The 26,939-nt window shown below is 44.0% G+C and overlaps 1 protein-coding gene across 2 annotated transcripts; it reads right to left on the bottom strand.

Moving 5' to 3' along the window:
• Positions 1–2,482: 2,482 nt before the first annotated feature.
• On the bottom strand, positions 2,483–26,671 carry LOC115129451 (GDNF family receptor alpha-4-like). 2 transcript variants are annotated; one of them, XM_029659807.2, is made up of 9 exons: positions 25,866–26,671; positions 16,988–17,269; positions 16,025–16,102; positions 15,457–15,808; positions 15,249–15,358; positions 14,844–14,978; positions 14,489–14,625; positions 10,979–11,169; positions 2,483–7,118 (listed from the first exon to the last, which is right to left on the bottom strand). In XM_029659807.2, the coding sequence occupies exons 1-9, from the start codon at positions 25,903–25,905 to the stop codon at positions 7,115–7,117; spliced, it is 1,329 nt and encodes a 442-aa protein (XP_029515667.1). In that variant the 5' UTR covers positions 25,906–26,671; the 3' UTR covers positions 2,483–7,114. The 2 variants fall into 2 exon arrangements, with proteins under 2 accessions (XP_029515667.1, XP_029515665.1); XM_029659805.2 differs by lacking the exon at positions 2,483–7,118 and having other exon boundaries at positions 10,687–11,169; positions 25,866–26,670.
• Between the last annotated feature and the right edge of the window lie 268 nt (positions 26,672–26,939).

Below are 26,939 nucleotides of genomic sequence, written 5' to 3'. Positions count from 1 at the left end.
AGCCCAGCCCAGCCAAACCCAACCCATCCTAACCCAATCCAGCCTAGCCCATCCTAGCCTAACCCAGCCCAGCCTAGCCAAGCCTAACACATCCAGCCCAGCCAAGCCCAACCCAGCCCAGCCAAGCCAAGCCCAACCCAACCCAGCCTAGCCCAACCCAGCCAACCCATCCAGCTCAGGCTAGCCCAACCCAGCTAAATCCAGTCCTGCTTAGCAATATGTATTACCATAACAACCTAAGTGACAAGCCTGTCCTCCTTCCCTCCCTACTCACCAAACAACCCTCATCCTTGAGAGAGAGAGAGAGAGAGAGAGAGAGAGAGAGAGAGAGAGAGAGAGAGAGAGAGAGAAGAGAAAGATAGAGTTGTCTAATGAAAGTTGGAGAGGAGAACAGAGGGAGGGAACAGAGTGATAGAGATTAAAAAAGATTGATGACCAGCAAGGAAGGAGATGTAAGTATGAATTATTTACATGCGTAAGGGATTTACAGTATGTCAGCTGGTCAGGAATCAACCCTCTCCCCTCTCTCTGTTGTCTGTACCCTTTCCTCTCATCTCTCTCCTCCTCCGCCCTCTAACCTCTCTTTTTCTCACCTCTCAACTCGCCTGATCTTTCTGTTTCACCTCCCATCTACCCTCCTCTAACCCTCACCTCTTCTCTAGCTTGCTCTCCCCCTCATCTCACTGCACCACCTCATCTCTAGAAAAAGAGAAGAGAGTGACCTGACTATGGAGAGAGAAAGATGGAGAGAGATAGGAAGATATTTCGTGCCTAACATTGTGATTGACTGATTTGTGAGTGATTAACTATAATTTCTGTCACAGTCATGTTGTTGGGGTAATTTAAAATGCTATTGGGAAATGTTAAGGTCTCAAATATGACTAGGAGGGGATGTAATAGAACTGTAGAGTATTGACAGAAAGAGAGAGAGAGAGAGAGAGAGAGAGAGAGAGAGAGAGAGAGAGAGAGAGAGAGAGAGAGAGAGAGAGAGAGAGAGAGAGAGAGCAAAAGAGAGAGAGCAAAAGAGAGACACAAACAACAAACGTGCGGTTAAAATAGTCTGAGAGACAAGGCAAGAAGTGCCTTCTATGCAATCAAAAGGAACATATTATTCAACATACCAATTAGGATCTGGCTAAAAATAATTGATTGTTATAGAACCCATCGCCCTTCATGGTTGTGAGGTCTTAGGTCCACTCACCAACCAAGAATTCACAAAATGGGACAAACACCAAATTGAGACTCTGCATGCAGAATTCTGCAAAAATATCCTCAGTGTACAACGTAAAACACCAAATAATGCATGCAGAGCAGAATTAGTTCGATACTCGCTAATTATCAAAATCCAGAAAAGAGACGTTAAATTCTCCAACCACCTATTTAAAAAAGTTTTTTTTTAAATGTAACTTTTATTTAACTAGGCAAGTCAGTTAAGAACAAATTCTTATTTACAATGACGGCCTACACCGGCCAAACCCGGACGACACTGGGCCAATTGTGCGCCGCCTTGTGGGACTCCCAATCCCGGTCGGATGTGATACTGTCATGTCTGCTCCCGCTCATGCCTCCCCCTGGCGCTTGAGGGCGCCAAGTTGCCCTGCATCACGCACTCCTGCCATCCATCACGCACACCTGCCTTCCCTCGTCACGCGCATCAGCATTATTGGACTCACCTGGACTCACTCATCACCTGTTAATTACCTTCCCTATATTTGCCAGTTCCCTGCTCTGTTCCCCGCGGCTGCATTGTATTGTTTTTGTCTTTAGTATTAGTTTGCTGACGCTGTTCCTGTCACGTTCCATGTCCGTTATTTATTAAATGTTTTACTCCCCGTACCTGCTTCGTCCCTCCAGGGTCTCATGTGACAGATACAACCTGGATTCGACTGAGATTCGACTGCGCCTTGGACCACTGGAAGAAAGAGATTCCCAAACATTCCATAACAAAGCCATCACCGACAGATAAGTGACACTGGAGAAGAGCCCCCTAAGCAAGTTGGTCCTGTGGCTCTATTCACAAACACAAACAGAACCCCACAGTGCCCCAGGACAGCAACACAATTAGACCCAACCACATCATGAGAAAACAAAAAGATAATTGAATGGAAAGAATTGACAAAAAAACAGAGCAAACTAGAATGCTATTTGGTCTTAAACAGAGAGTACCAAGTGGCAGAATACCTGACCACCATGACTGACCCAAACTTAAGGAACAGACTTAGTGAGCATAGCCTTGGTATTGACAAAGGCCGCCGAAGGCAGACCTGGCTCTCAAGAGAAGACACTGCCCACAAAATGAGGTGGAAACTGAGCTGCACCTAATACTTCCTAACCTAATATGGTATGACCATATTAGAGACACATATTTTCCTCACATTACACAGACGCACAAAGAACTTGAAAACAAATCCAATTTTAATTAACTCCCATATCTATTGGGTGAAATACCACAGTGTGCCATCACAGCAGCAAGATTTGTGACCTGTTGCCACAAGAAAAGGGCAACCATTGAAGACCAAACACCATTGTAAATACAACCCACATTTATTTTGATGTATTTTCCCTTTTGTACTTTTCACTATTTGCACATCATTACAACACTGTATATAGACATAATATGACATTTGAAATGTCTTTATTCTTTTGGAACTTTTGTGTAATGTTCACTGTACATTTTTTATTGCTTATTTCACTTTTGTTTATTATGTATTTCACTTGCTTTGGCAATGTAAACATATGTTTCCCATGCCAATAAAGCCCCTTCAATTGAATTGAGAGAGAGAGAGACAGACAGACAGAGACAGCGAGAGAAAGAGAGACAGACAGAGACAGAGAGAGAGAGAGATGGATGTGATCAATGGAGATAGAGAGGGAGAGATAAAAAGGCAGATTGAGAGAGTGATACGGGCTCAGAGAAAGGGAGGTGTAGAGGGAGGGAGGGAGGGAGGGGAAAGAAAGAGAGAAGGACTGAGGGAGAGCGGGAAGGAGAAGACTCTTAAGTACAGTGAGGGGTGCTAGTCTAAATGTTGTGCCACCACACCTGGGATGTGAAAGCCGCTGACGCCACGAAAACAAATGACAGACCATAAATAAGATGTCAGAAGCACCTTGGGTTATTAACAGAGCGAGCAGCGTAGCAGCCAGCGAGGCATAGCCAGGCCAGACAACACACACTGCTGCTCTGTCCCTTACCAACACCATCTCCAAACACACACACAAACACACGGCACCTGGAGGGAGAGAGGGAAAGAAGGAGATGGGCAGAGAGAATGTGGAAGAACATCCAGGAGAGGGCTATTGAGAAAGAGAGGAGTGGGGGATTAGGTGGAAGAGAGGATGACAGGATAGGAGCTGTAGTTAAATAGAAGAACAGAGGATGACAGGATAGGAGCTGTAGTTAAATAGAAGTAGAGAGGATCAGGTGAAGGTGATGGTAGAAGATGCAGGTGGAGGAATAAAAGAGAGGAAGCGAGGGATGAGAGATAGAGAGGTAATGAGGGGGACAGGAGATAGACGAACAAGTGCAGCACTCATTAAGAATAAAGGCTCCATTAGTCAGCAAACTGTCCGTGTGAGTGTGTGTGTGCTTCCTAAGTATAATGAAGGGACATAAAGTGATGGTAGTGGACACACACACATGCACGCACACATGCACTCCCAAACGTGCACACACATATGCGCACACTCCTGGATCTAACTGCAGCAATTCGCACTCACTAACTACATATTGATACGGCAAACAGCACAGACCCATGGTCTGAACGCTGATGAAAGACAAATTAGTTTGTGTGTGTGTGTGTGTGTGCGTGTGTGTGTCTTCCCAGAGAGTCAATGGGTATGTGTTCACTTCACAGCAGCCAGCCAAGAAGCCAGGGAACACAAAACCACAATGATAACGCGCAAAGATTAACGAGCTGTACTCCAACAATAATATGCATATAGATGGGGCCCTGCATGCATCCTGAGAGAAATCGATAAGGAAGATCATATTCTGCAGTTGTATAATTTACTGTGACATACAGAATGCACAACCACAGCACCGGGAAACTCCTGCAAACACCCTGCAGCTCAGCACTCCAAACATTCAGCCAGTGGTTTGTGCAGGTGGATGGAGATAAATAGCTCAGGTGTGAACACACAGATCCTGATAGCTGGAGAGTCCCACAGCGTGTGTGTTGTAATGCAGTGTGTAATGCAGCATGTCTTCGTCTTATTAGGCTGTTTAACCCTTGTGACCCTCTAATGTTACAGGATGCAGTCTGGGGAGAGTGGAGAGGGAATCTCATCACTCCCAATGCAAGCCATTTAGACGGAGTAGAATGAGTCATTCTGTGCCACCCAGAGACAGACGCTATCTCTCCATCCATTTCTGAATGAAATCCATCCTTATCGGCCTGGCTATTCAGAGCCACCCCAATCTCTGACTGCAGTCTCAGCTATTCAGGGAGGACATGTCTCTCCGTTCCAAAACGACAGAGACTAACAGAGAGAGAACTAGAGACAGGGTGGGAGAGAGCTGGAGAAAGGAGAAAGCTAGAATGTGGGAGAGAGCTGGAGAAAGGAGAAAGCTAGAATGTGTGAGAGAGAGAGAGAGAGAGAGAGATAGCGATAGAGAGCTAGAGGGAGAGAGAGCTAGAGAGAGAGAGTGGACTAAACTGAAAAGTAAGGAAGCACAGAAAGAAACTGTGTGTGTGCACTGGTTGGATTCATACAGACAGTCAGTATCACAATGCAGTTTATTTACTGCCTATATAAGGATGACAGAAGCTGATCTGGAGTCAGATATGAGTTGAGTCCCCCCCCCACCGATGCCTGTGCAGTTCCGAGTAGGGTTTTTAACCAGCATTGATCTGATTAGGCTGCAGTCTTCCTTTGTTATCATCAGGGTCGTAAATGTTTAAGGAGCATTAGGAAGCACAAACGAGGTGGACGGAGGAGGGCTTAATGCTTAAATGACCATTACTGGATACCTCTCTCTCCATTTACAGATTAAAAGCTTTACTGGGTCTCCTGCTCCTCCATCTCTCTCCGTCTGAACACTCATCTGTCTGAACGGACTCAGGAGGAAAAGTTTGTTGGGTTCCCCAGGGAGGACGGAGGATAAGGTAGAGAGAAAGGAATAGAGAGAGAGAGTAAACAAGGCCTTTAGTCTGTGCCAATGTGCACCACACACACACATGCACACGCACACACACACACACACACACACGAGCCATGTAATGCCAATGTGCACCACTCTAATTACAGGTCCTGTCTCTCACAGGCTAGAACCCTTTCTCTTACTGACAGACTGATAGAGTCACGACAAACCAGCCCCTTTAGTCTGTGCCAACGTGCACCACACACACACACACACACACTCAGCCCATGGGCAGAGTGGTCACGGAGGAGCAGAGAGCAGGAGACCTATTCGTTTTGATTAGACACAGTGGGAGAGAAACCTGTCTGATTATTTAATAGGTCTGTGATTGGGGCTCCTCTGACTCACAGACAGTGTATATTTGTGTATCTGTATTTGTCAGTGTTAGTGTGTGTGCACGTCAGTGTGTGCGGTTTAGCTGACAAACGTCACCATTGTGGCCGGGAAGGCTTGCGTTGTTATGATTCTGAGCCGTCGGATAGCTAGCAACAATGACAAGAAGCTGGCATGTGGGGAATCATGTGGGGCTCGTTTCAGCTAGTTGCATCTTGTTATTGATACCATGTCTTGTTTTGAGGGGTTTTGACTGATGTCATGCCTATGCTAAAATGGCATAAAATCACTAGCTAGCTACCTTACAACTGTAATAATGTATTTGAGAGACAATAAGTGCTCATTGTGCAAATGTATTTATGTTTTCAATAAACATTTGGAGAGGGGAAATATAGTTGACACGTTGTCAACAAATCTAAGCCAACGCCGTCTGTTCTGCCCCACAGTTGCACAAGCCTCAGTTTTGTTGCTAAACAACCAACCCCTCTATGTGACCACAGTGTTTGGTCGTTTTGTAGTCACTCTTCAATGCTTTAATAATGCACTGGAGAATGTACTATTGAGGAGAACTGAGACAAAGCAGAAATACATCACAGTGATTTCATTAAACACACACTGACAAAAGGCCATTAAACCTGATGTGGTGTTTCAATCATCGTCATCATCATCATCATCATCATCATCACTGCCACTGCTTCAACACAGTATCACCATGTCAGAACTAGGACAGAGAATTGGTGCATGTGAAGTTCATCTATAGGCCTTTTTATATGTGCCCATTAAATGCAGTCCACTGTTGATGGAGGCACATTGGACAAGTGCCATCTCTGTTATTCAAATGCCTTTTCTTGACTTGCTCATGTACATGGTCTAGTACATGAGCATTCAACTCTGACCCCACGAGATGATAATTCATTGCTCCCAGCTGGCATCCTATAGGTCTAAATCGGTCCCTGGTTGGAGGGGAAGAATGAAAAAAGCAGTGGGAACTGGCTTTCAGGTTCCACATTTCAATTTGATACTCTAGTTAGTGCATTCACAACAGTTCCAGGAAGAGAACGGAAGAAAACGGAAGATCATATATATATTTTTTTTATTATATTCATGTACACAGTGGAGGTGTGTGTCTGAACTGCAGAGAGAGGAAAAGCACATAACACAACCTGATCCAGACACTGTGCAGGGTGTGTAGAGGAGGAGTCAGAACAGAACCTGTTCTGATGGGTAGGGGGGAGAAAGCTGGCCCTCTCCTGTGGTACACAGACATGCTTAAAGGGAGCAGGGTGAAGAGAATCAGTGTATTAGCATTACGATTTGTTTTCGTATTCTTGAACACCAGCAGAACAGTTCAGTGATCCTGAATGGTCGTTCCTGTCACTTTCCATTGTCCAATCGGCACATAAAAGATAGTGGCGGGAAAGTCTCGCAGCCTGACTAGGAAGAGAGATCGGTCCACTCAGCGTTGCAGCGTTCAGGAGAGCGAGAGAGCGAGGGGGGGGGAAAAAAGCCTTTCATCATCATATTGTTGCTGCGCAGAGTAGTCAGGCAGTTCAGTTCTGCCTGCTCATGAATGCGTGTCTCATTTGCAGTCCCAGCGTGCGTCCTCTCCCCTCCTGAATACCCATCAGCCCAATGGGCCAGCTACCTGCAGGAGGCAAGGCCCACCGGGCGGAAAAATGCTAAAAAGGGCTGCTTCACCTCTGGAGGTGCTGGGATAGAAAACATCTGATCATTATTCAGCACCATTTAGCATTATTTGGCGCTACAGCAAACACAGGCAGAGACAAAGCATCACCAGGGATACACAGACAGACAGACAGTGCTGAGTACAGATGCAGCATGAAAACACTGTAACCATTGAGCATCCTCTGACCTGACAAGAGTCATCCCTATGTCCAAGACACGAACACACCCACACTAAGTCATCCTGATGGCTGCTACACACTCAATACAACATGACATTGTTGGTGGTAATTACTTAATGAGTATGCAGTACAGTACTGTCAATTAAAGATGGGTGATTATTGAAGATGAAAGGTGATTATGAAAGTGAAAGCAGGGCAGGGTGGGTATAGAGCATAGAAAACTGGTTGTTCACACACAGAAACACTTTACACAGAAACGCTTCACACAGAAATGCTTCACACAAGGAACACTGAGCCTATGCATGAATACAATCAACGAATGCGTGTGTCACAGGTGTGGCGTTAAAGGAGGAGTTTAGGAAGGGTCGTTCTCAAACAAGCCTTTCTGCTTTTTGTTTCTGCTGTTATTTGTTTTAAACTAACAGAAACTCTTGGAATGCTGCTCTGTCCTCCTCCACTGTGTGTCTTCCTGTAGCAGCAGAGCTGTGGCAGAGTTTTGCGAGGCTGTGTTACAGTAGAGAGCTGATGCTTTAGGACCCAGGGCGTGCGAAATAGATCAAGAAGGGTAAGCCAAGCTACAGCACTAATACTGATACAAGCCCGCAGGCCATGTCAGCTCTCACTCTCTCTTCCTCTCCGTCTCTCATTCTCCCCCTCCGCGTTCCTCCCTTCATCTCTCCCTGTACACGTTTCTTACGGAGTGTGTGTCGCGTGTGTCATTCTAGTTCCTTGTGTCCCTTTCTGTTTGTGTTTTTCTTGCTTTGTTTTTATTTCACTGACTGTCTCTCCGCAGTGAACAGTATAACTAAGCCATGGTGCTGCTAACATTCCTGTGTCAGGCCAATGATGGATTACAATGCTCAAGTCCACGGCAATCAGACACCAATGAACTGATATTTAACTGAGTGTGTGTGTGTGCGTGTGTGTGTGTGTGTGTGTGTGTGTGTGTGTGTGTGTGTGCGTGCGTGCGTGCGTGCGTGCGTGTATGTGTGTGTGTGTGAGTGTTTATGATAGAGCTGTATTACAAGCGAACAAGAACGGTAAAATAATCCCTTCACCTACCCTCCTACTCTATGTCAGTTGATTTAACGCATGGCTTCTCAACTTATTTATTTCAGTGATATTGATGTAAATGATTGGTATCCTTTTCTCCTCCCCTTCTCCATCTCTCAGTCTGTCTGTTGGCAGTGGCGAGGTGTCAGCAGACGACAAACGGCCGCAACAACAATAAAAAAATAACAACAGGCCTCGTAAAGACCCCACACAGGCCTGACAGGCACATCAATCTACCACCTATTCTCCTCCCTGCTCTCAATTAACCCCAGAAGGAGATCTGTGAGCGGCTAGCTGACCTTGGTATTAATGATGCTCATGTTCTACGGAATGGAAGCATAGACCTTCATGTAAGCATGTTCCCCTTTCCTTTAGAAAAGAATGACTGATTGACAGACAATATGTGTAAGGGTCTGTTGTTCAGGTGGACAGTTGGTGTGTGTGTGTGGGGGGGGGTTATAATTTGATATTAGGGCCTGGGGAGTGATGCAAGATGCATACTGCAGACCTTCCGTCACTTCAGCCCCTCCCTAACCCCACAACCCCCCACCCCACCCCTCCTTTCTTTGTCCACCACCATCTCCAACCCCTCCGGATGGAAGTTAATTTTACACGTTCCACAGAAATAGAGGAGACAAAAAAAAAACATTAGTGTCAGCAAAAGATTTATAAGACAGAGGAAATATAGGGCCAGCGATTCTCCACGGTATGTTTGTGCTCGAGGGTCTCTCTCTCTGTCTGGTTCACTCTTTTTCTCTCTCCCTCTATCGCTCCTCGCCAACGATTTTCCCCCCAGAGCTCACCAGAATATGAAGGGCTCAATTCAATCTAACTCGCATTGCAGTATTTACGCAGTAGCTTTTTCCAATGATCAAGTTAATTGACAGATTGATCTTTGGTACTGAATAAAAACCCACAACTACTACCATGGCAACCCCTCTCACAGGTATGCTTTCACTTTTCATAATTAGAAATGTGTGGGAACGGGATGAATATTGTGAACATAAGACACTGGTGGGTTTGAATGAATTCCAGCCAAAGAGTTCACACCAGATCACATTATCTCAATTGAAACAAGTAAAAAGTGCAGAGTAAATGGACGATACACCAGAAACTCACTCCCTCTTTATCCCTTGTCTTCTGTTGCTCTCTCTGTTTCTCTCTCTCTCTCTCTCTGTTTCTCTCTCTCTCTCTCTCTCTGTATCTTTCTCTCTCTCTGTGTGTTTCTTTCTCTCTCTCTCTCTCTCTCTGTATCTTTCTCTCTCTCTGTGTGTGTTTCTTTCTCTCTCTCTGTGTGTTTCTTTCTCTCTCTCTCTCTCTCTCTGTATCTTTCTCTCTCTCTGTGTGTGTTTCTTTCTCTCTCTCTCTCTCTCTCTCTCTCTTTCCTTCTCTCTCCCTCTTTGTCTCATTCTCTCTCTCTCTCTTGTTTCTTTCTCCCTCTCTCTCTATTTCCTTCTCTCTCCTTCTCTGCCTGCGAGTGTCAACCCCAGACGGGCGTCCACACCTACTGAGAAGATATTAGATTTTTTTTATTACTCATATTGTTTCAGTTTTTTTGATGATGCTGTTTTATTTGTATTTCTGCAGCTGGTTTTTCTCCCAGGCCTGTGCTGAGTCATTTAGACACAAATAGAGCAATAAACCAAAAGCGCTTGCATTATGAACACCTGCTCTTTGCGTGACAGACTCACCAGGTGAATCCAGGTGAAAGCTATGATCCCTTATGGATGTCACTTGTTAAATCCACTTCAATCAGTGTAGATGAAGGGGAGGAGACGGGTTGAAGAAGGATTTCTACGCCTTGAAACAATTGAGACATGGATTGTGTATGTGTGCCATTCAGAGGGTGAATGGGCAAGGCGAAAGATGCAAGTGCCTTTGAGGCGCACCGGCTTGTGTCAGGAACTGCAACGCTGCTGGGTTTTCATGCTCAACGATTTCCCGTGTGTATCAAGAATGGTTCACCACCCAAAGGACATCAGGCCAACTTGATATAACTGTGGGAAGCACAGGAGTCAACATGGGCCAGCATCCTGGTGGAACGCTTTCGACACCTTCTAGAGTCCATGCCCCAACGAATTGAGGCTGTTCTGAGTGCAACTCAATATTAGGAAGGTGTTCCTAATGTTTGGTATACTCAGTGTACATTCCTTCCTAACACTGACTGTAAGCACTTCTCCATCACTGGAGAGTACAGAGGTATGAATGGACAGAGTGAAGCTTGGATATTCTAAAGCGCCATCGGACTCATGGTAACCTGTCATGTCTTCACCAAAGGAGGAAATTACTCACATATCATATATCAAGTCACTCAGTTTATAACCCCCCTCTGTCACTGTGGAGTTGGTTCACCTCTATGTCTGTCATACACAAAAAGTCTCCATCGGGCAAAACCATCACCTAACAGTGGGAGGTGAAGCAAAAAAAAGAAAACAGACTGTACAAGACTGTCTCAAAAGGAAGAGAGAAGGAAGGAAGCAATAAACACTAGAGGTCCTTTATCTTCTCTTATTTTCTCCCTCCTCTCTCTCTCTGTGCCTTTCTCAGAGTCTCTGTGTCTGTGTGCAAGGGCCCCGCCCCTCCTTACCCCCAGCTCAGAGAGGCAGACAGTAGCAGAAGGAGCAGCAGCAGGGAGGGAGGGGGGGCTGAGGACAGACGGGGGGACACCCCCCCACCCCCAGAACCCAGATTGGACACCGTGGCCTTCTCAGCATAGAGAGGGATCACGTCAAATTGACCCCCCTCCTCCTCTTCCTCCTCTTCCTCACTAAGCTCCACCTGAGATAGAGAGAGATATATATATTGTTAGAGGAGAGGAAGAGAGAATGAGATGAGGGATGAGTGAGGAGAAGAGAGGGGAGAGAGAGAGAGAGAGAGAGAGAGAGAGAGAGAGAGAGAGACGGAGAGAGAGAGAGAGAGAGAGAGAGAGAGAGAGAGAATGGAGCGAGGGATTACAATGTGGGACACGGAGACGAGGGAGAGAGAGAGCGAGAGCAAAGAGGGGAGAGAGAGAGAGAAGGAGGACAGAGTAGAAGGAAGGATTAGGGGAGAGAGTAAAGGAGAGAGAGAGAGCGAGAGAGAGACAGATGGGCATACATAAATTAATACTGATGAAGTCTGATTGATGCACGGCCTCTTGCGAACACCTTCATCTAATCCTCTCAGAGAGAGAGATGAGGGAGAGGGAGGGAGACAGAGAGAAAGAGAGAGATTAAGAGATGTAGAAAACGTGAGGGAGAGAGAGAATTGAGGAGAGGGAAAGAGAGAAAGGGACACAGACAGCCAATGAGAGAGAGAGGGACAAGAGCGAGAGCGAGAGAGAGAGAGAGAGAGAGAGAGAGAGAGAGAGAGAGAGAGAGAGAGCGAGAGCAAGAGAGAGCGAGAGCAAGAGCAAGAGCAAGAGAGCGAGAGTATTGGAATCCCCCTAGTCTAGCTCGCAGCTCAGATAATCTCTAGCTGTGTTGAGCATGCGGGGAGCAGAGGAGACATAAAGCGCTTCACTGTCATTCTGCTCAATGGACCAGACAGGGTTTAGCAGTCAGCCACCAGCGGTCACTCCTGTGGTCAATGGTCATTCCAGCAGCCTGTTGTCACTGCAGTGGTCAATGGCCAGAGTGCTAGAGGTGTGTACTAGGTTGAACATTCGGTACTTGATGGTTAGTGTTCAGTCAGGTGGTCAGTGTCTAATGGAACGGTCAGTCAGTGGTCAGTCCATCTGTTTGTGGTCAAGCTGGCAGTGGTCAGTCCATCTGTTTGTGGTCAAGCTGGCATCGTTCAGTGCGGGGTTAAGCTGGCCTGGAAGTGGTCCGTGCTGGGTGGAGTGGTATTTTACTTTGCTTTATTTGATTGCCAGTTGTGTGATTAGTGTTTGGAGGTTTCTGAGTGATGGTAATTCAGCTAAAATGGTGAGTCGTTCAAAGTGTTGAGTAATGTTGAATAGTGTTCAGTAATGTAAGGTAGTATTGGGTAGTGTTGAGTAATGTTATGTAGTATTGGGTAATGTTAGGTGGTATTGGGTAATGTCGAGTAATGTTAGGTAGTATTGGTAATGTTGAGTAATGTTATGTAGTATTGAGCAATGTTAGGTGGTATTGGGTAATGTCAAGTTATGTTAGGTAATGTTGGGTAGAGTTGAGTATTATTAGGTAGTATTGGGCAATGCCGAGTAATGTTAGGTAGTATTGGTAATGTTGAGCAATGTTAGGTAGCATTGGGTAATGTTAGGTGGCATTGGGCAATGGCAGGTTATGTTAGGTAATATTGGGTAATGTCAAGTAATATTCGGTAGTATTGGTAATGTCGAGTAATGTTAGGTAGTATTGGTAATGTTGAGTAATGTTATGTAGTATTGGGTAATGTTAGGTGGTATTGGGTAATGTCAAGTTATGTTAGGTAATGTTGGGTAGAGTTGAGTATTATTAGGTAGTATTGGGCAATCTCAAGTAATGTTAGGTAGTATTGGTAATGTTGAGCAATGTTAGGTAGTATTGGGTAATGTTAGGTGGCATTGGGTAATGGCAGGTTATGTTAGGTAATATTGGGCAATGTCGAGTAATGGCAGGTTGTATTGGTAATGTCGGGTAATGTTAGGTAGTATTGGTAATGTTGAGCAATGTTAGGTAGTATTGGGTAATGTTAGGTGGCATTGGTTAATGGCAGGTTATGTAAGGTAATATTGGGTAATGTTAGGTAATATTGGGTAGTGTCGAGTAATGTCAGGTAGTACTGGGTAATGTTAGGTGGTATTGGTTAATGTCAGGTTATGTAAGGTAATATTGGGTAATGTTAGGTCATGTTGGGTAGAGTTGAGTAATGTTAAATGGTATTGGGTAATGTTGACTAATATTAGGTAGTATTGGGTAATGTTAAGTAATGCTAGGTAAATTGGGTAATGTTGAGTAAAGTTAGGTAGTATTGTGGGTGGGTGGGGTTATATCCTGCCTGTTTGGCCCTGTCCGGGGGTATCGTCGGACGGGGCCACAGAGTTTCCTGACCCCTCCTGTCTCAGTCTCCAATATTTGTGCTTCAGTAGTTATGGCTATGGAACCCTGACCTGTTCACCGGACATGCTACCTATCCCAGACCTGCTGTTTTCAACTCTCTAGAGACAGCAGGAGCGATAGAGATACTCTGAATGATCGGCTATGAAAAGCCAACTGACATTTACTCCTGAGGTGCTGACCTGTTGAACCCTCGACAACAACTGTGATTATTTGAACATCTTGGCCATGTTCTGTTATAATCTCCACCCGGTACAGCCGGAAGAGGACTGGCCACCCCTCATAGCCTGGTTCCTCTCTAGGTTTCTTCCTAGGTTCTGGCCTTTCTTGGGAATATTTACTAGCCACCATGCTTCTACACCTGCATTGCTTGCTGTTTGGGATTTTAGGCTGGGTTTCTGTGCAGCTCTTTGTGACATCAGCTAATGTAAGAAGGGCTTTATAAATAAATTTGATTGAAATTGGATATTGCACAATGTTAAGCAATGTTAGGCAGTATTGAGTAATGTTAGGTAGTATTGGGTAATGTTAAGTAGTATTGGGTAATGTTAAGTAATGTTAGGTAGTATTGGGTAATGTGAAGTAATGCTAAGCAGTATTGGGTAATGTTGAGTAACACTAGGTAATGTTCAGTAATGTTAGGCAGTATTTGGTAATGTTGAGTAATGTTAGATAGTATTGGGTAATGTTGAGTAATGCAAAGTAGTATTGGGTAATGTTGAGTAATATTAGGCAATGTTGAGGAAATGTTAGGTAGTATTGGGTAATGTTGAGAAATATTAGGTAATGTTGAGAAATGTTAGGTAGTATTGGGTAATGTTGAGAAACGTTAAGTAGTGTTGGGTAATGTTGAGTATTATTACGTAGTATTGGGTAATATTGAGTAATGTTAGGTAGTATTGGGTAATGTTGAGTAATGTTAGGTAGTATTGGGTAATGTTGAGTAATATTAGGTAATGTTGAGAAATGTTAGGTAGTATTGGGTAATGTTGAGAAAAGTGAAGTAGTGTTGGGTAATGTTGAGTATTATTACATAGTGTTGGGTAATATTGAGTAATGTTAGGTAGTATTGGGTAATGTTGAGTAGTAGTACTCACAGCGTTGTTGCTGAGCTCATCCTGGGCGTTGTTGCTGAGTTTGTTCTGCTGGTCCAGGGGGGAGGGGCGAGGGGAAGGGGGAAGAATGCTCTCCACTGGCCGAGGGGGGGAGCTACCCATGGTACTTATGGAGTTCTCTGTGAGACGGACAGATAGACACAGTACATTACATATTGTGTGTGTGTGTGTGTGTGTGTGTGTGCATGTTCACATGAGTGCATGAGAGCGAGTGTAGCTGACCATGTGACAGATTGATGGATTGAAGTGTCAAGTAGTAAATGAATTGCTTGCCGTATGAAAATTGCATTGATTGGTTAGATGGTTAATTGACAGGTAGGTGGATGTATAGACTCACCCAGACAGACGTTATTGGTGAACATGTTCTGGATCTTCAGGCAGTTCTTCCATTGGTTGCCACTGCCCTCACAATTGCACCATAGGGCCACGTCCATAGTGCTGTTGCTAAGGTAGTTGGGGGTCATGATGGTGCCTGGAGGAGGGGGTCAAAGGTTACAGAGGTCAACTCCTACTGCAAAAGGTCAAGTCCTACCGCTGGCCATCTGACGCCCCACTCACCCACCCCTGACATGACCCGATAACACCCTCTTGTCATCTTTATCACTCTCTAGTGATCCACCCAAATCTATATCCTACAATACTCTTTATTCTCTCCGTCTCTCTCCTCCCTCATCTCACCCCTCTCCATCCTTCATATATCTGCATTGCTCGTTCTCCTATAGCCTCATCTCATCTCTCTTACCGATGAGTCCGGCGTAGGATTTGAGGCACACTGTTCCACTATCTCTGAAACAGCCCGAGGGGGAGTGGCCGGAGGACTGGCAGTTATGCTGGAAATCAGCCAGTCTGGACCTGAGACAGACACACAAACACACACGTACACATATGAAAATGTGAGCGCTTATAAGAGACAAATGTGTTTATGTGTGCGTACATGTTGTGTGTCTGACCTGCAGAGTTGGTCCCTCGTGCAGGAGCTCTGCAGATGCAGACAGTTGGGCTGTTCCCCGTCTCTCTCCTGGTAGGAACAGGAAGGGACGATGGTCTTCCTGCGTCTCTCCCCACACAGTTTGTCAGTACAGGGGCAGAACAACAACCCCAGGCTGTACTCCCCTGGGACACGCTCCAGGAAGCGCCGCAGCGCCCGGTGGCACTTCTGCCTGTTGCAGTGTTCTGAGCCTGGGACGCGCTTAGTGCAGGCCAGGACGTACTCAGACCTCAAGGACCCGCATTTCTCATACAGACCACAGTCCTGGGCTGCCTTCAGACACGCGTTCTGTCCATCTAGAGGAAGAGAGGAGGCTGAGAGAGAGAGGGGAATGGGGAAAGATAGAGAGGAGGAGAGATTTAGAGAGGAAGAGGAGAGCGAGGGAGATAGATAGAGGAGAGAAAGTAGACATCTGGTCACTTGAGGGCTGTGTAGATGAGTTGATTGATTGGGTTTTGTAGTGTATTGATATATTGAACAGGAGTGCCTGAGGGTTTTAATGTAATGGGGGGGATTGTGTCGTTGGCTACCTGCGGCCACTATGGAAGCCATGTGAGACATTTCCACTGGCGAGTCATCATAGGGAGACGCCTCCAGGTCCTCATAACCTACATGATCACAGAGGAGAACATCACATTACAACCTCATCATGACAACATCGGAGACAACGTTATATCACAACCCCAACACCATGATATCGCATCGTAACCTAACCATGACACGCAGGAGAGATCACCACATAATCTATGCATCCCCTAATCGCATCATAATCTCCCAACACCACAGGAGACTGAATCACGAGATAACGGAACACGCGGGGAAACATCACATTATAACAGGGACTCGAATCAGACAACCACCATTTCATTATATTCACACAGCTTCTGCCAACATCATAATAACACCTACTCTTAAAATCCATCATGGATATATTTACTTAATAATAGGCATGTTGTTCCAGATTTGAAATAATTACATGGGTGTGGGTACAACCTAAATATACATATCTTATTCTGTTCATATGTAAATCCCGGTCATTATTTTTCATAATGACACGGTAGGGGAGAGCACTCACTCTGTTGTGTTAGAGTAGTGTGTAATTACCATATGCATGGTGGCTAACAGGGCATGGGGAATAACTCCATTAGCTGTCATTCACCCTCATCGATGTGCGGACGGAATGGCACCCTATTCCCTACGTAGTGCACTACTTTTGACCAGGGCCCATAGGGAATAGGGTGCCCACTATGTAGGGGAAAGAGTGCCATTTAGGACGCAGACAGACGAGTGGCCGTGCTTTGACAGTAGCATCACACGGTGGATGTAGGGTCGGGTCACAGAGGACGGCTAAGGGTCCAACCTAGTCGTGGCCAAATGGTGAGTCAAGAACCAGTGGTGCTAGAAATCTATAGTGAATCCTTACTTCTACAAGCTAGTAACAAACATACTCATTTATGTCACACACACACAAACACACACGTACACACACTCACTCTGCAGGATCCTGACACTCCAGTAGACTCGGAGGCAGTGCTCCTCTCTGCGTGCGCCGCGCTGACACTTGCAGGCCAACAGGGGGGGGTAGTGCAGGGCGCTCAGGGCCTCCAGGCACCCTATCCTGGCCTTGCTCCCCTGCGGAGCCACCTCCTCCTCAGACACACAGTACCGCAAGGTGCTGTACAGCTCCTTGCACTGGGGATCTGCTTCACACCCACTCTCTGCCTCCACACAGTCCATAATGCCCGGGGGGAGGGGCGGCAAGGAGGTGACCACATCTAGAGTGGGGAGACAGAGAGGGGAAGGGGAGGGGGAGAATGGTCAGCCATCTCTACATTCAAAGACTCAATCATGAACACTCTTACTAACACTTGTAAGGCTGCTTCACGTGATGCGTTGTCTCTACCTTCTTGCCCTTTGTCATGTTGTGTTGCTACCGTGTTGTTGTCATGTGTTGCTACCATGTTGTGTTGTTGTCTTAGGTCTGTCTTTATGTAGTGTTGTGGTGCCTCTCTTGTCGTGCTGTGTGTTTTGTCCGTTCTTTTTAGGTTTAATCCCAGCCCCCGTCCCGGCAGGAGGGCTTTTGCCTCTTGGTAGGCCGTCATTGTAAAAAATAATTTGTTCCTAACTGACTTGCCTAGTTAAATAAAGGTTCAATAAAATGTTTTAAAAAGCCATATTATACGGATGACATTGTAAATGGTCCTCACAATATGGCAGCCAGGGAACCCACTACAGAATGTTGCTTTGGAAAGGGAATGTCCATTCTACAAATATATTTCTCAAATACCATATCCAGGCTGTGTCACATCCGGCCGCGATTGGGAGTCACATAGGGCGGCGCACAATTGGCCCAGCGTCGTCCGGGTTTGGCAGGGGTAGGCCGTCATTGTAAATAAGAATTTGTTCTGAACTGACTTGCCTCGTTAAATAAAGGTTACATAATTTTTTTTTTTTATCACTCTGTGCTACAATGTATTTGTCTTCGGGATGAATGCACTGACACTGAATATGAAAAGTCAGTACTGTCCTCCTATATATTTAATTTGCTTGGATGTGAAGGAATTTTCATTGAGTGAATCTAAATGTCTTGTGATGAGTGTTCCATATTGTGTGGAGAAAAGCCAGAGCTTACACAGCACGAGGCTTCATATTTGGAAAATACTTCATATTTTACCCCCAAAAATGTTCTGCATTATATTTTTCGCTGCTCTCCACTTTAATTTGTAAGCCAAAAGCAAAATGCTCCCTTGGTAAAAATTCAATGGCTCACGCACAGACCTACACACACACACACACATACACATGCCCTGAGAGAGACCTTTTTGCGTCTGGTTTATGCTGTGGGGGAGACTGAGGGGCGGAGCCTATCATAACTACAAAACACAACACCACACACATCCACAGGAGGGGGAAGAGCAATCTGCCTGTGACACACGCACACAGACACCCTGCCACACACGCACACTAGATGAATGAAGTGGTTGAGAGAGCAAAAAGAGATTAATATTCAACAGAGCAGCAAATGTAAATCGAATATAATGAGTTTCATGAAATAGACTACCCGAGACACTAGGCACAGCATAGATCAACGGGAGAATGCAAATCGACTAAATAATGTACAGTGAGGTGCTTGTACCCTTAAACACCAGAGCACCAACTACAAAAACGAATGACCCAGGTCACTTAAAAACCTGGAAGCTCATCAGACTTCCCCCTAAACCAGTCACGTGTTGCCATAGACATACCAGGCGAATCACTCACTGTCACATGACGTCACATTGACCTCATCACCTTTCAAAAGGAGAAGCTGAGGGCCAGTATGTATGTGGTTTATAAGACATTATAAATGCTCATACACATGTTTACAGCCAAGTTATAAAGCATTACACCTATAAGGTTTAAGTAAAGTGTTCCCGTTTTACTTGTAACTGATCCTGGGCCAGTTCTGATGTGTTGTTCGTTAATGGGGCGGCAGGGTAGCCTAGTGGTTAGAGCTTTGGACTAGTAACTGGAAGGTTGCAACTTCATACCCCCGAGCTGACATGGTACAAATCTGTCGTTCTGCTCCTGAACAGGTTGTTAACCCACTGTTCCTTGGCCGTCATTGAAAATAAGAATTTGTTCTTAACTGACTTGCCTAGTTAAATAAAGGTTCATTTTATATTTTTTTTATGGTTAGGGATAGGTCACGGATTGGGAGAGCTGGCTCTAGATCCGTGGTTATGGGTGCAGTGCAGTGCTATCCCAGAGTTCAGTTCAAGGAGCAGTGAGGTGTGATGTCATGCAGTCCCCATGGGTACAGCAGAATGGGCATATGACAGGCTTCCAGTGAAGATATACACATACACAACAAATCTCCCAGCCAAGGAGACAAAATCCGTACACACCATCTGTTGCTCCTGGGTTTGAGATTCCAAATCCTTGTTCTCAACAAACACACAAACGTTGCCCTAGTCTCTCTCTCTCAATTCAATTTCAATTAAAGGGCTTTATTGGCATGGCAAACATTTACATTGCCAAAGCAAGTGAAATAGATAATAAACAAAAGTGAAATAAACAATTAAAAAAATGTACAGTAAACATTACACTTACAAAAGTTCCATAAGAATAAAGACATTTCAAATGTCATATTATATATATTTATTTAAATAAATATAAATATATATAATATGACATTTGAAATGTCTTTATTCTTATGGAACTTTTGTAAGTGTAATATATATATATATTTAGTGTTGTAGTTAAAGTACGAATGGGAAAATAAATCAACATAAATATAGGTTGTATTTACAATGGTGTTTGTTCTTCACTGGTTGCCATTTTCTTGTGGCAACAGGTCACAAATCTTGCTGCTGTGATGGCACACTGTGGTATTTCAGCCAGTAGATATGGGAGTTTATCAAAATTTGATTTATTTTTGAATTCTTTATGGGTGTGTGTAATCTGAGGGAAATATGTGTCTCTATCATGGTCGTACATTTGGCGGGAGGTTAGGAAGTGGAGCTCAGTTTCCACCTCATTTTGTGGGCAGTGAGCACATTGCCTGTCTTCTCTTGAGAGCCAGGTCTGCCTTCGGCGGCCTTTCTCAATATCAAGGCTATGCTCACTGAGTCTGTACATAGTCAAAGATTTCCTTAATTTTGGGTCAGTCACAGTGGTCTCTCTCTCTCTCTCTCTCTCTCTCTCAAACCCCCTGAAACATACGACTAATAAAACTTCAAACGTGAAACACACACCGACCTTGGCTGTCCCTGTCCCTATCCATATTTCAAACAAAATGTTTTATCAACCCTATCATCACATCTGTACACTATGTATACAGCGCATTTGGAATGTATTCAGATGTGCCTTGTCAAAAATACATTTGTGGAATTTCTTTCCTTCTTAATGCGTTTGAGCCAATCAGTTGTGTTGTGAAAAGGTAGGAGGGGTATACAGAAGATATAACTATTTGGTAAAAGAACAAGTCCATATTATGGCAAGAACAGCTCAAATAGGCAAAGAGAAACAACAGTCCATCATTACTTTAAGACATGAAGGTCAGTCAATCCGGTCTTATAGGCACTTTAGTATTGCCAGCCTAATCTCAGGTGTTGATAGGCTTGAAGTCATAAACAGCACTGTGCATCAAACAATGCTAAGAGCTGCTGGCAAACGCAGTAAAGTGCTGTTTGAATGGATGCTTACAAGCCTAATGCTGCCTATCACCGCTCAGTCAGACTGCTCTATCAAATATCAAATCATAGACTTAATTATAATATAATAAACACAGAAATACGAGCCTTTGGTCATTAATATGGTCAAATCCGGAAACTATAATTTCAGAAAAAAACAACGTTATTATTTCAGTGAAATACGGAACCGTTCCGTATTTTATCGAATGGGTGGCAACCCTAAGTCTAAATATTGCTGTTACATTGCACAACCTTCAATGTTATGTCATAATTATGTACAATTCTGGCAAATTAGTTCGCAACGAGCCACTGTTGCATATACCCTGATTCTGCTTGCACTGAACGCAAGAAGTGACACAATTTCCCTAGTTAATATTGCCTGCTGACATGAATTTCTTGTAACTAAATATGCAGGTTAAAAATGATTGATTTTAAGAAAGGCATTGATGTTTATGGTTGGGTACATTTGTGCAACGATTGTGCTTTTTCGCAAATGCGCTTTTGCTAAACCATCACCCGTTTGGTGAAGTTGAGGTAGGCTGTGATTCGATGATAAATTAATAGGCAACGCATTGATTATATGTAACGCAGGACAAGCTAGTTACCCTAGTAATATCATCAACCATGTGTAGTTAAGTAGTGATTATGTGAAGATTGATAGTTTTTATAAGATAAGTTTAATGCTAGCTAGCAACTTACCTTGGCTCCTTGCAGCCACCAGGTCCTTTTGATGCTGCACTCGTGTAACAGGTGGTCAGCCTGCCAAGCAGACCATGCCGATTAATCGGTTGACCTCTAAAAGAAACCACTACTAAAGGACACCAATAATAAGAAGAGACTTGCTATGGCCAAGAAACACAAGCAATGGACATTAGACCGGTGAAGATTTGTTCTCTGGTCTGGAGTCCAAATTGGAGATTTCTGGTTCCAACCGTCGTGTCTTTCTGAGACGCGGTGTGGGTGAACGGATGATCTCTGCATGTGTATTTCCCACCTTAAAGCATGGAGGAGGAGGTGTTATGCTGTGGGGGTGCTTTGATGGTGATACTGTCTGTGATTTATTTAGAATTCAAGGCATACTTAACCAGCATGGCTACCACAGAATTCTGCAACGATACGCAATTCCATCTGGTTTGGGCTTAGTGGGACTATCATTTGTTTTTCAACAGGACAATGACCCAACACACCTCCAGGCTGTGTAAGGGCTATTTTACCAAGAAGGGGAGTGACGGAGTGCTGCATCAGATGAGCTGGCCTCCACAATCCCCAGACCTCAACCAAATTGAGATGGTTTGGGATGAGTTGGACTGCAGAGTGAAGGAAAAGCAGCCCAAAAGTGCTCAGCATATGTGGGAAGTCCTTCAAGACTGTTTGAAAAGCATTCCAGGTGATGATGGTTGAGAGAATGCCAAGAGTGTTCAAAGCTGTCATCAAGGCAAAGGGTGGCTATTTGAAGAATCTCAAATATAAAATATATTTTGATTTGCTTAACTCTTCTTTGGTTACTACATGAATCCATGTGTTATTTCATAGTTGTGATGTATTCACTATTATTCTACAATGTACAAAATAGTAAAAAATAAAGAAAAACTCTTGGATGAGTAGGTGTTCTAAAACGTTTGACTGGTAGTGTATATACATTTGTAGAAAATGTCTAAAAACCTGTTTTTGTTTTGTCATTATGAGGTATTGTGTGGAAATTGATAAGGAAAAAAAAACTTCATGCATTTTAGAATAAGGCTTTAATGTAACAAAATGTTGAAAAAGTTGAAAAAGTCAAGGGGTCTGAATACTTTCCGAATGCACTGTACCTTTTTCATGCATGTTTTTTTCTTTCCCTTGTCGTCATCCCTCTTCATGAGGAAATCATAATGGAGTTTACAGTTCCGTCTAGGTTGTTCCAAATGATTTCAATCATTTTATGATTTGAACGAAACCATTCATACATGTTTTCCCATGGTGGAAGTAGTCAGCAAGTGACTTTTTGGACCTGATTGTGTCTTCACCACTGAAAAAGATAAGCTGTTCAGTTTGATATCATTTGAAAGCTTAAAAGCAGGTTTGTCAAGCTATTCTAGGATTTCTTTAAAAAAATGTTTGAATGAAAAAAATGAATGTATAAATGATCTAAAAATGTGTAAACTCCCCCCAAAAATATCATTTTCAGAAATGTTGTACTTTAGACCCTATTTTACATAATTGGAGGTGTTTGTGTTGTGCCCAACATTGGTTGAGACACTGCATAGTCTTGAATACAGGGTGGGTGTCATTTCAACCATAGAAATGGAACTCATAGAATGGACCTATCCCTTCAGACCCCTGCAATTTAGCTGGTACACCACTGACATTTAAATTTAATTGAAACTTTAACTTCCGATTACTACCAGAAACATGTCCACCGGTCCACCCACTGTTGAAAGTTAACTTGGGAATGTCTATTCTATTATCTATAGTTCTGTGATTTCAGTAGGTTTCCTACGGAAGATAGATAGTTGAATTTATAACAATGAATATTCATTCTACAATGTGTGGAACTCCAACCATCCATGTGGTACCATATGAAAGTTGAAATTTCAACATTATAGTACATTTATAAACCAAAACATGACACCCATGCATTATTCTGGGTGGGGCGGCAGGTAGCCTAGCAGTTAGAGCGTTGGACTTGTACCCAAAAGGTTGCAAGATCAAATCCCTGAGCTGATAAGTTAAAAATGTGTTGTTCTGCCCATGAACAAGGCAGTTAACCACTATTCCTGTCATTGAAAATAAGAATTTTTTCTTAACTGACTTGCTTAGTTAAATGAAGGTAAAATGTAAAAGAAATTCTATATGATAAACTTGGTGATTCCAGCCTTAAATGCTGATTGGCTGACAGCTGTGGTATGACAACAATTTATTGTTACTGCTCTAATTACATAGGTAACCAGTTTATAATAGCTATAAGGCACCTCGGGAGCTTGTGATATATGGCCAATATTCCACAGCTAAGGGTAGTGTTCAGGCACTCTGCGTTGCATCGTGGGTAAGAACAGCTCTTTGCTGTGGACTATTTGCATTTTTGCCCCCCCCCCCCCCCCCCCAACCCCTCTTTTACGCTGCTGCTACTCTCTGTATATCATATATGCATAGTCACTTTAACTATACATTCATGTACATACTACCTCAATTATCCCAACTAGCCGGTGCTCCAGCACATTGGCTACCCAGACTATCTGCATTGTGTCCCGCCACCCACCACCCGCCAACCCCTCTTTTACGCTACTGCTACCCTCTGTTTATCATATATGCATAGTCACTTTAACCATACCTACAAGTACATACTACCTCAATTAGATAGACTAACCGGTGCCTGTATATAGCCTCAATACTGTTATAGCCTCACCACTGTTTTTTTCACTGTCTTTTTACTGTTGTACTTATCTATTGTTCAACTAATACCTATTTTTTTATAAAAAATTGCACTGTTGGTTAGGGCCTGTAAGTAAGCATTTCACTGCAAGGCCTGTTGTATTCAGTGCATGTGACAAATAAACTTTGATTAGATTTGATATTGGCCATATATCTTACCCCCTCAGACCTTATTGCTTAAGTAAGCTGTACCTCAACCAATGACGGGCTCAACACAAAAACAACCCAGATGACGTAAAATACAGTCTGAGCTACAATATATCTGAACATTATTTTTCAAATTATTTACACGTTTGTAGATAACTGACTTTAAAGCTTAAAAAAAGATTGTTTTTATGAAGATTTTTATTTATTTATATAAATCATAAAGCAATTTGACAACCCTGTTTGTAGGCTTTCAAATTTGATCAAACTGAACCGTTAATCTTTTTCAGTGATGAAAACATGTCTCATGGTATGGTGGGGTATGCAAAATGGGTCAACTTTGAGCACCTCTATCTCCTGAATGTGTTGGTATTCAGGTCCAAAAGGTTACTTCCGGACCACTTCCACCATGGACAAACATGTATGGAAGGTTCAAATCAAAAGGGGTGCAGTGAGAAAGTGATTCAAATCATATGGAACCTCTTTATGACCTTTTCCAAAGCCCTGCTGTTCAAACCCCAGCCTCCCGCTATGCGGTAAAATCCCCTCCGAAAGAAATATCAGGTGGGCTGGAGTCTAGGCCTAAAACACTTTGGAACACCTGTCACCGGAGTGTGTGACACGAGTTGGGCGCGCGCCCCGGGAGGCAGTCAACACATAGTGCGCGACCCCGCCGTGTGGCGCCCAGTCCCGGTGTCTGTCTCCGTGGCTATTCAAACACACCTGGACGCGCATCTGGCCACAAGCACCTGCGTGCCGATAAGACGTCAACCTCGATTCCGCTGTTTGCACACCGGTGTCGGTTGAATGCGCTTCCTCATTGAACAACAACTTTACAATTTATTCTGATGTGCGGTTGGAGGTGAGGTGAATTTGTATTCAGATTTTTTTTTAAATCAAGAGACCTGTAAGCCAAAAAGGTGTTCGCGTTAATCAAAACACGCTCACTCGGGACGAGGGAGAAAAAGACACCGCGCTGATATACGATGCGACCCTTGTCGACTAGGCCTACACCAGCACATCAAACACACAATAATTAACTCGGCTAATAAATAAATCTGTCGATCCGTGGGGGAATTATGCGTGCAGCCTATGCCTTAGTCGGCAACAACTCACAGAGGGAGCGGCGGCTTGGGGATGCCAACTTCCGAATATCCAAAAATAGTGGTTGTAGAAGAGATCATCAACCTTTGCCCAAAGTCTGGAATTGAAATGTCTTAAGTATTTCCCGTAATCAGATCACAAAGTTGAAATTCAAGTCGTTTCCATTTGTTTCCTAAAGTCTCTAATTTCATCAAATATTCCTGCTGTCTTAAAGGTTTTATTAAGAGCAGCCTAGATTCAAGGAATTACAATCCTTGCAAAGAGTACATTTATTTGGAAAATTAGAAGCCATGCCTGTATCCAAAGCTCACTGAAAACGCGCATTTGAGCCATGAATGTAAAATGTTAAATCAAAGAATTGGCGTTATGGGCAATTAGCCTTATTACGTCTTCAGACTTTAAATACGATATTAGTAAGTTGTCATGATTGCCGATACAATCATATTGCTAAAAAAGTGATTTTAAGGCTAGATAATAGGCTAGAATGATTGACGACAAAAATGGATGTAACACCATTGGATACCTTCCTGCATCTTACCTTGTATGAAGATGCTGAGCAGTATTCCGAGGAACAACATCTCCGTTATGGGGCGGGAAGAGGCACGGGGACACGGAAAGGGAGATGGAATTTGGACTTCGTGCGTTTGCTCCGCCACGGCTCTATTCGCCCGCACACGACCCGCGTCACTCCGCTCAACGTTACATCCAGCGGGAGTCACGCTCCACGGTTCTGGGTACGTGTTGCTGGTGTATAGTCCTGTATAACGATTAATTCCTTAGATTACACTGGTTGAGAAAACAGCTAACATAGTTTGACTGTCACCACCGCCAAAGTGCGCAGCGTGTAGCGCGTGCACCGATTGACTGAACACAATTAACCAAGACTCCCAAATACAGCTGTGGAACATCAGGTTACTCTGCATCCATAGATAGTGTCAAAATTAGAGAATATTTTTCTAATGCCATTTCTCTCTCCGCAGTGGCACTAGAGGAGCCCGTCTACATGCTGCCGGACACGTCGGGAGACCATGAGGATGACAGATGCAGTGCAGTTGGGTTATTAACCGGCGGTCCCTCCTCCTCGCGCTCGTCCGTTCACTGTGCGACAGTGGGTTAAATGCCATACACAGCTGCGTCCTGATGATTGGCTCCGAAGAAGAAGTTCTCAGATGCGACGACGGGGGGACATATAGTAAGGGGTGTACCAGGCTATATTAAGTCTGGACATATTCGAGTATCCTCATAGTTTCAAACTAAATAGGATTTCATGGACGTTCGTATTTCATGTAGCCTACCATATTACAACAGCCATGTCTGAATGCAGGTCCCCTTATCCTCGGACTAATGACATGATGCCCTTTGTAAATATTGACCTTCGGACTTTCCTGTCAACACCTCTCACTGTTGTGAAAGATATTGGCTAGTGCACAGGCTATGCTACCATGGCCCCAGATCTGTCTGTGGCTTGCCAACTAAAATGCTTATTGTCAAGCCAAACACTCCCTTTATATTGACTGACAAACTTTTTCATTCGGTATATTCTGTTGCTGCCATGCAATGCCATTCTATCTATTTTACAGTCTATTCTGTTCTGTTGTATTCTATTGAGGGG

The sequence above is a fragment of the Oncorhynchus nerka genome, unplaced genomic scaffold, assembly GCF_034236695.1.
Source record: "Oncorhynchus nerka isolate Pitt River unplaced genomic scaffold, Oner_Uvic_2.0 unplaced_scaffold_1141, whole genome shotgun sequence".
NCBI classification, from domain to species: domain Eukaryota; kingdom Metazoa; phylum Chordata; class Actinopteri; order Salmoniformes; family Salmonidae; genus Oncorhynchus; species Oncorhynchus nerka.
This window is presented reverse-complemented; position numbering and strand designations above follow the sequence as displayed.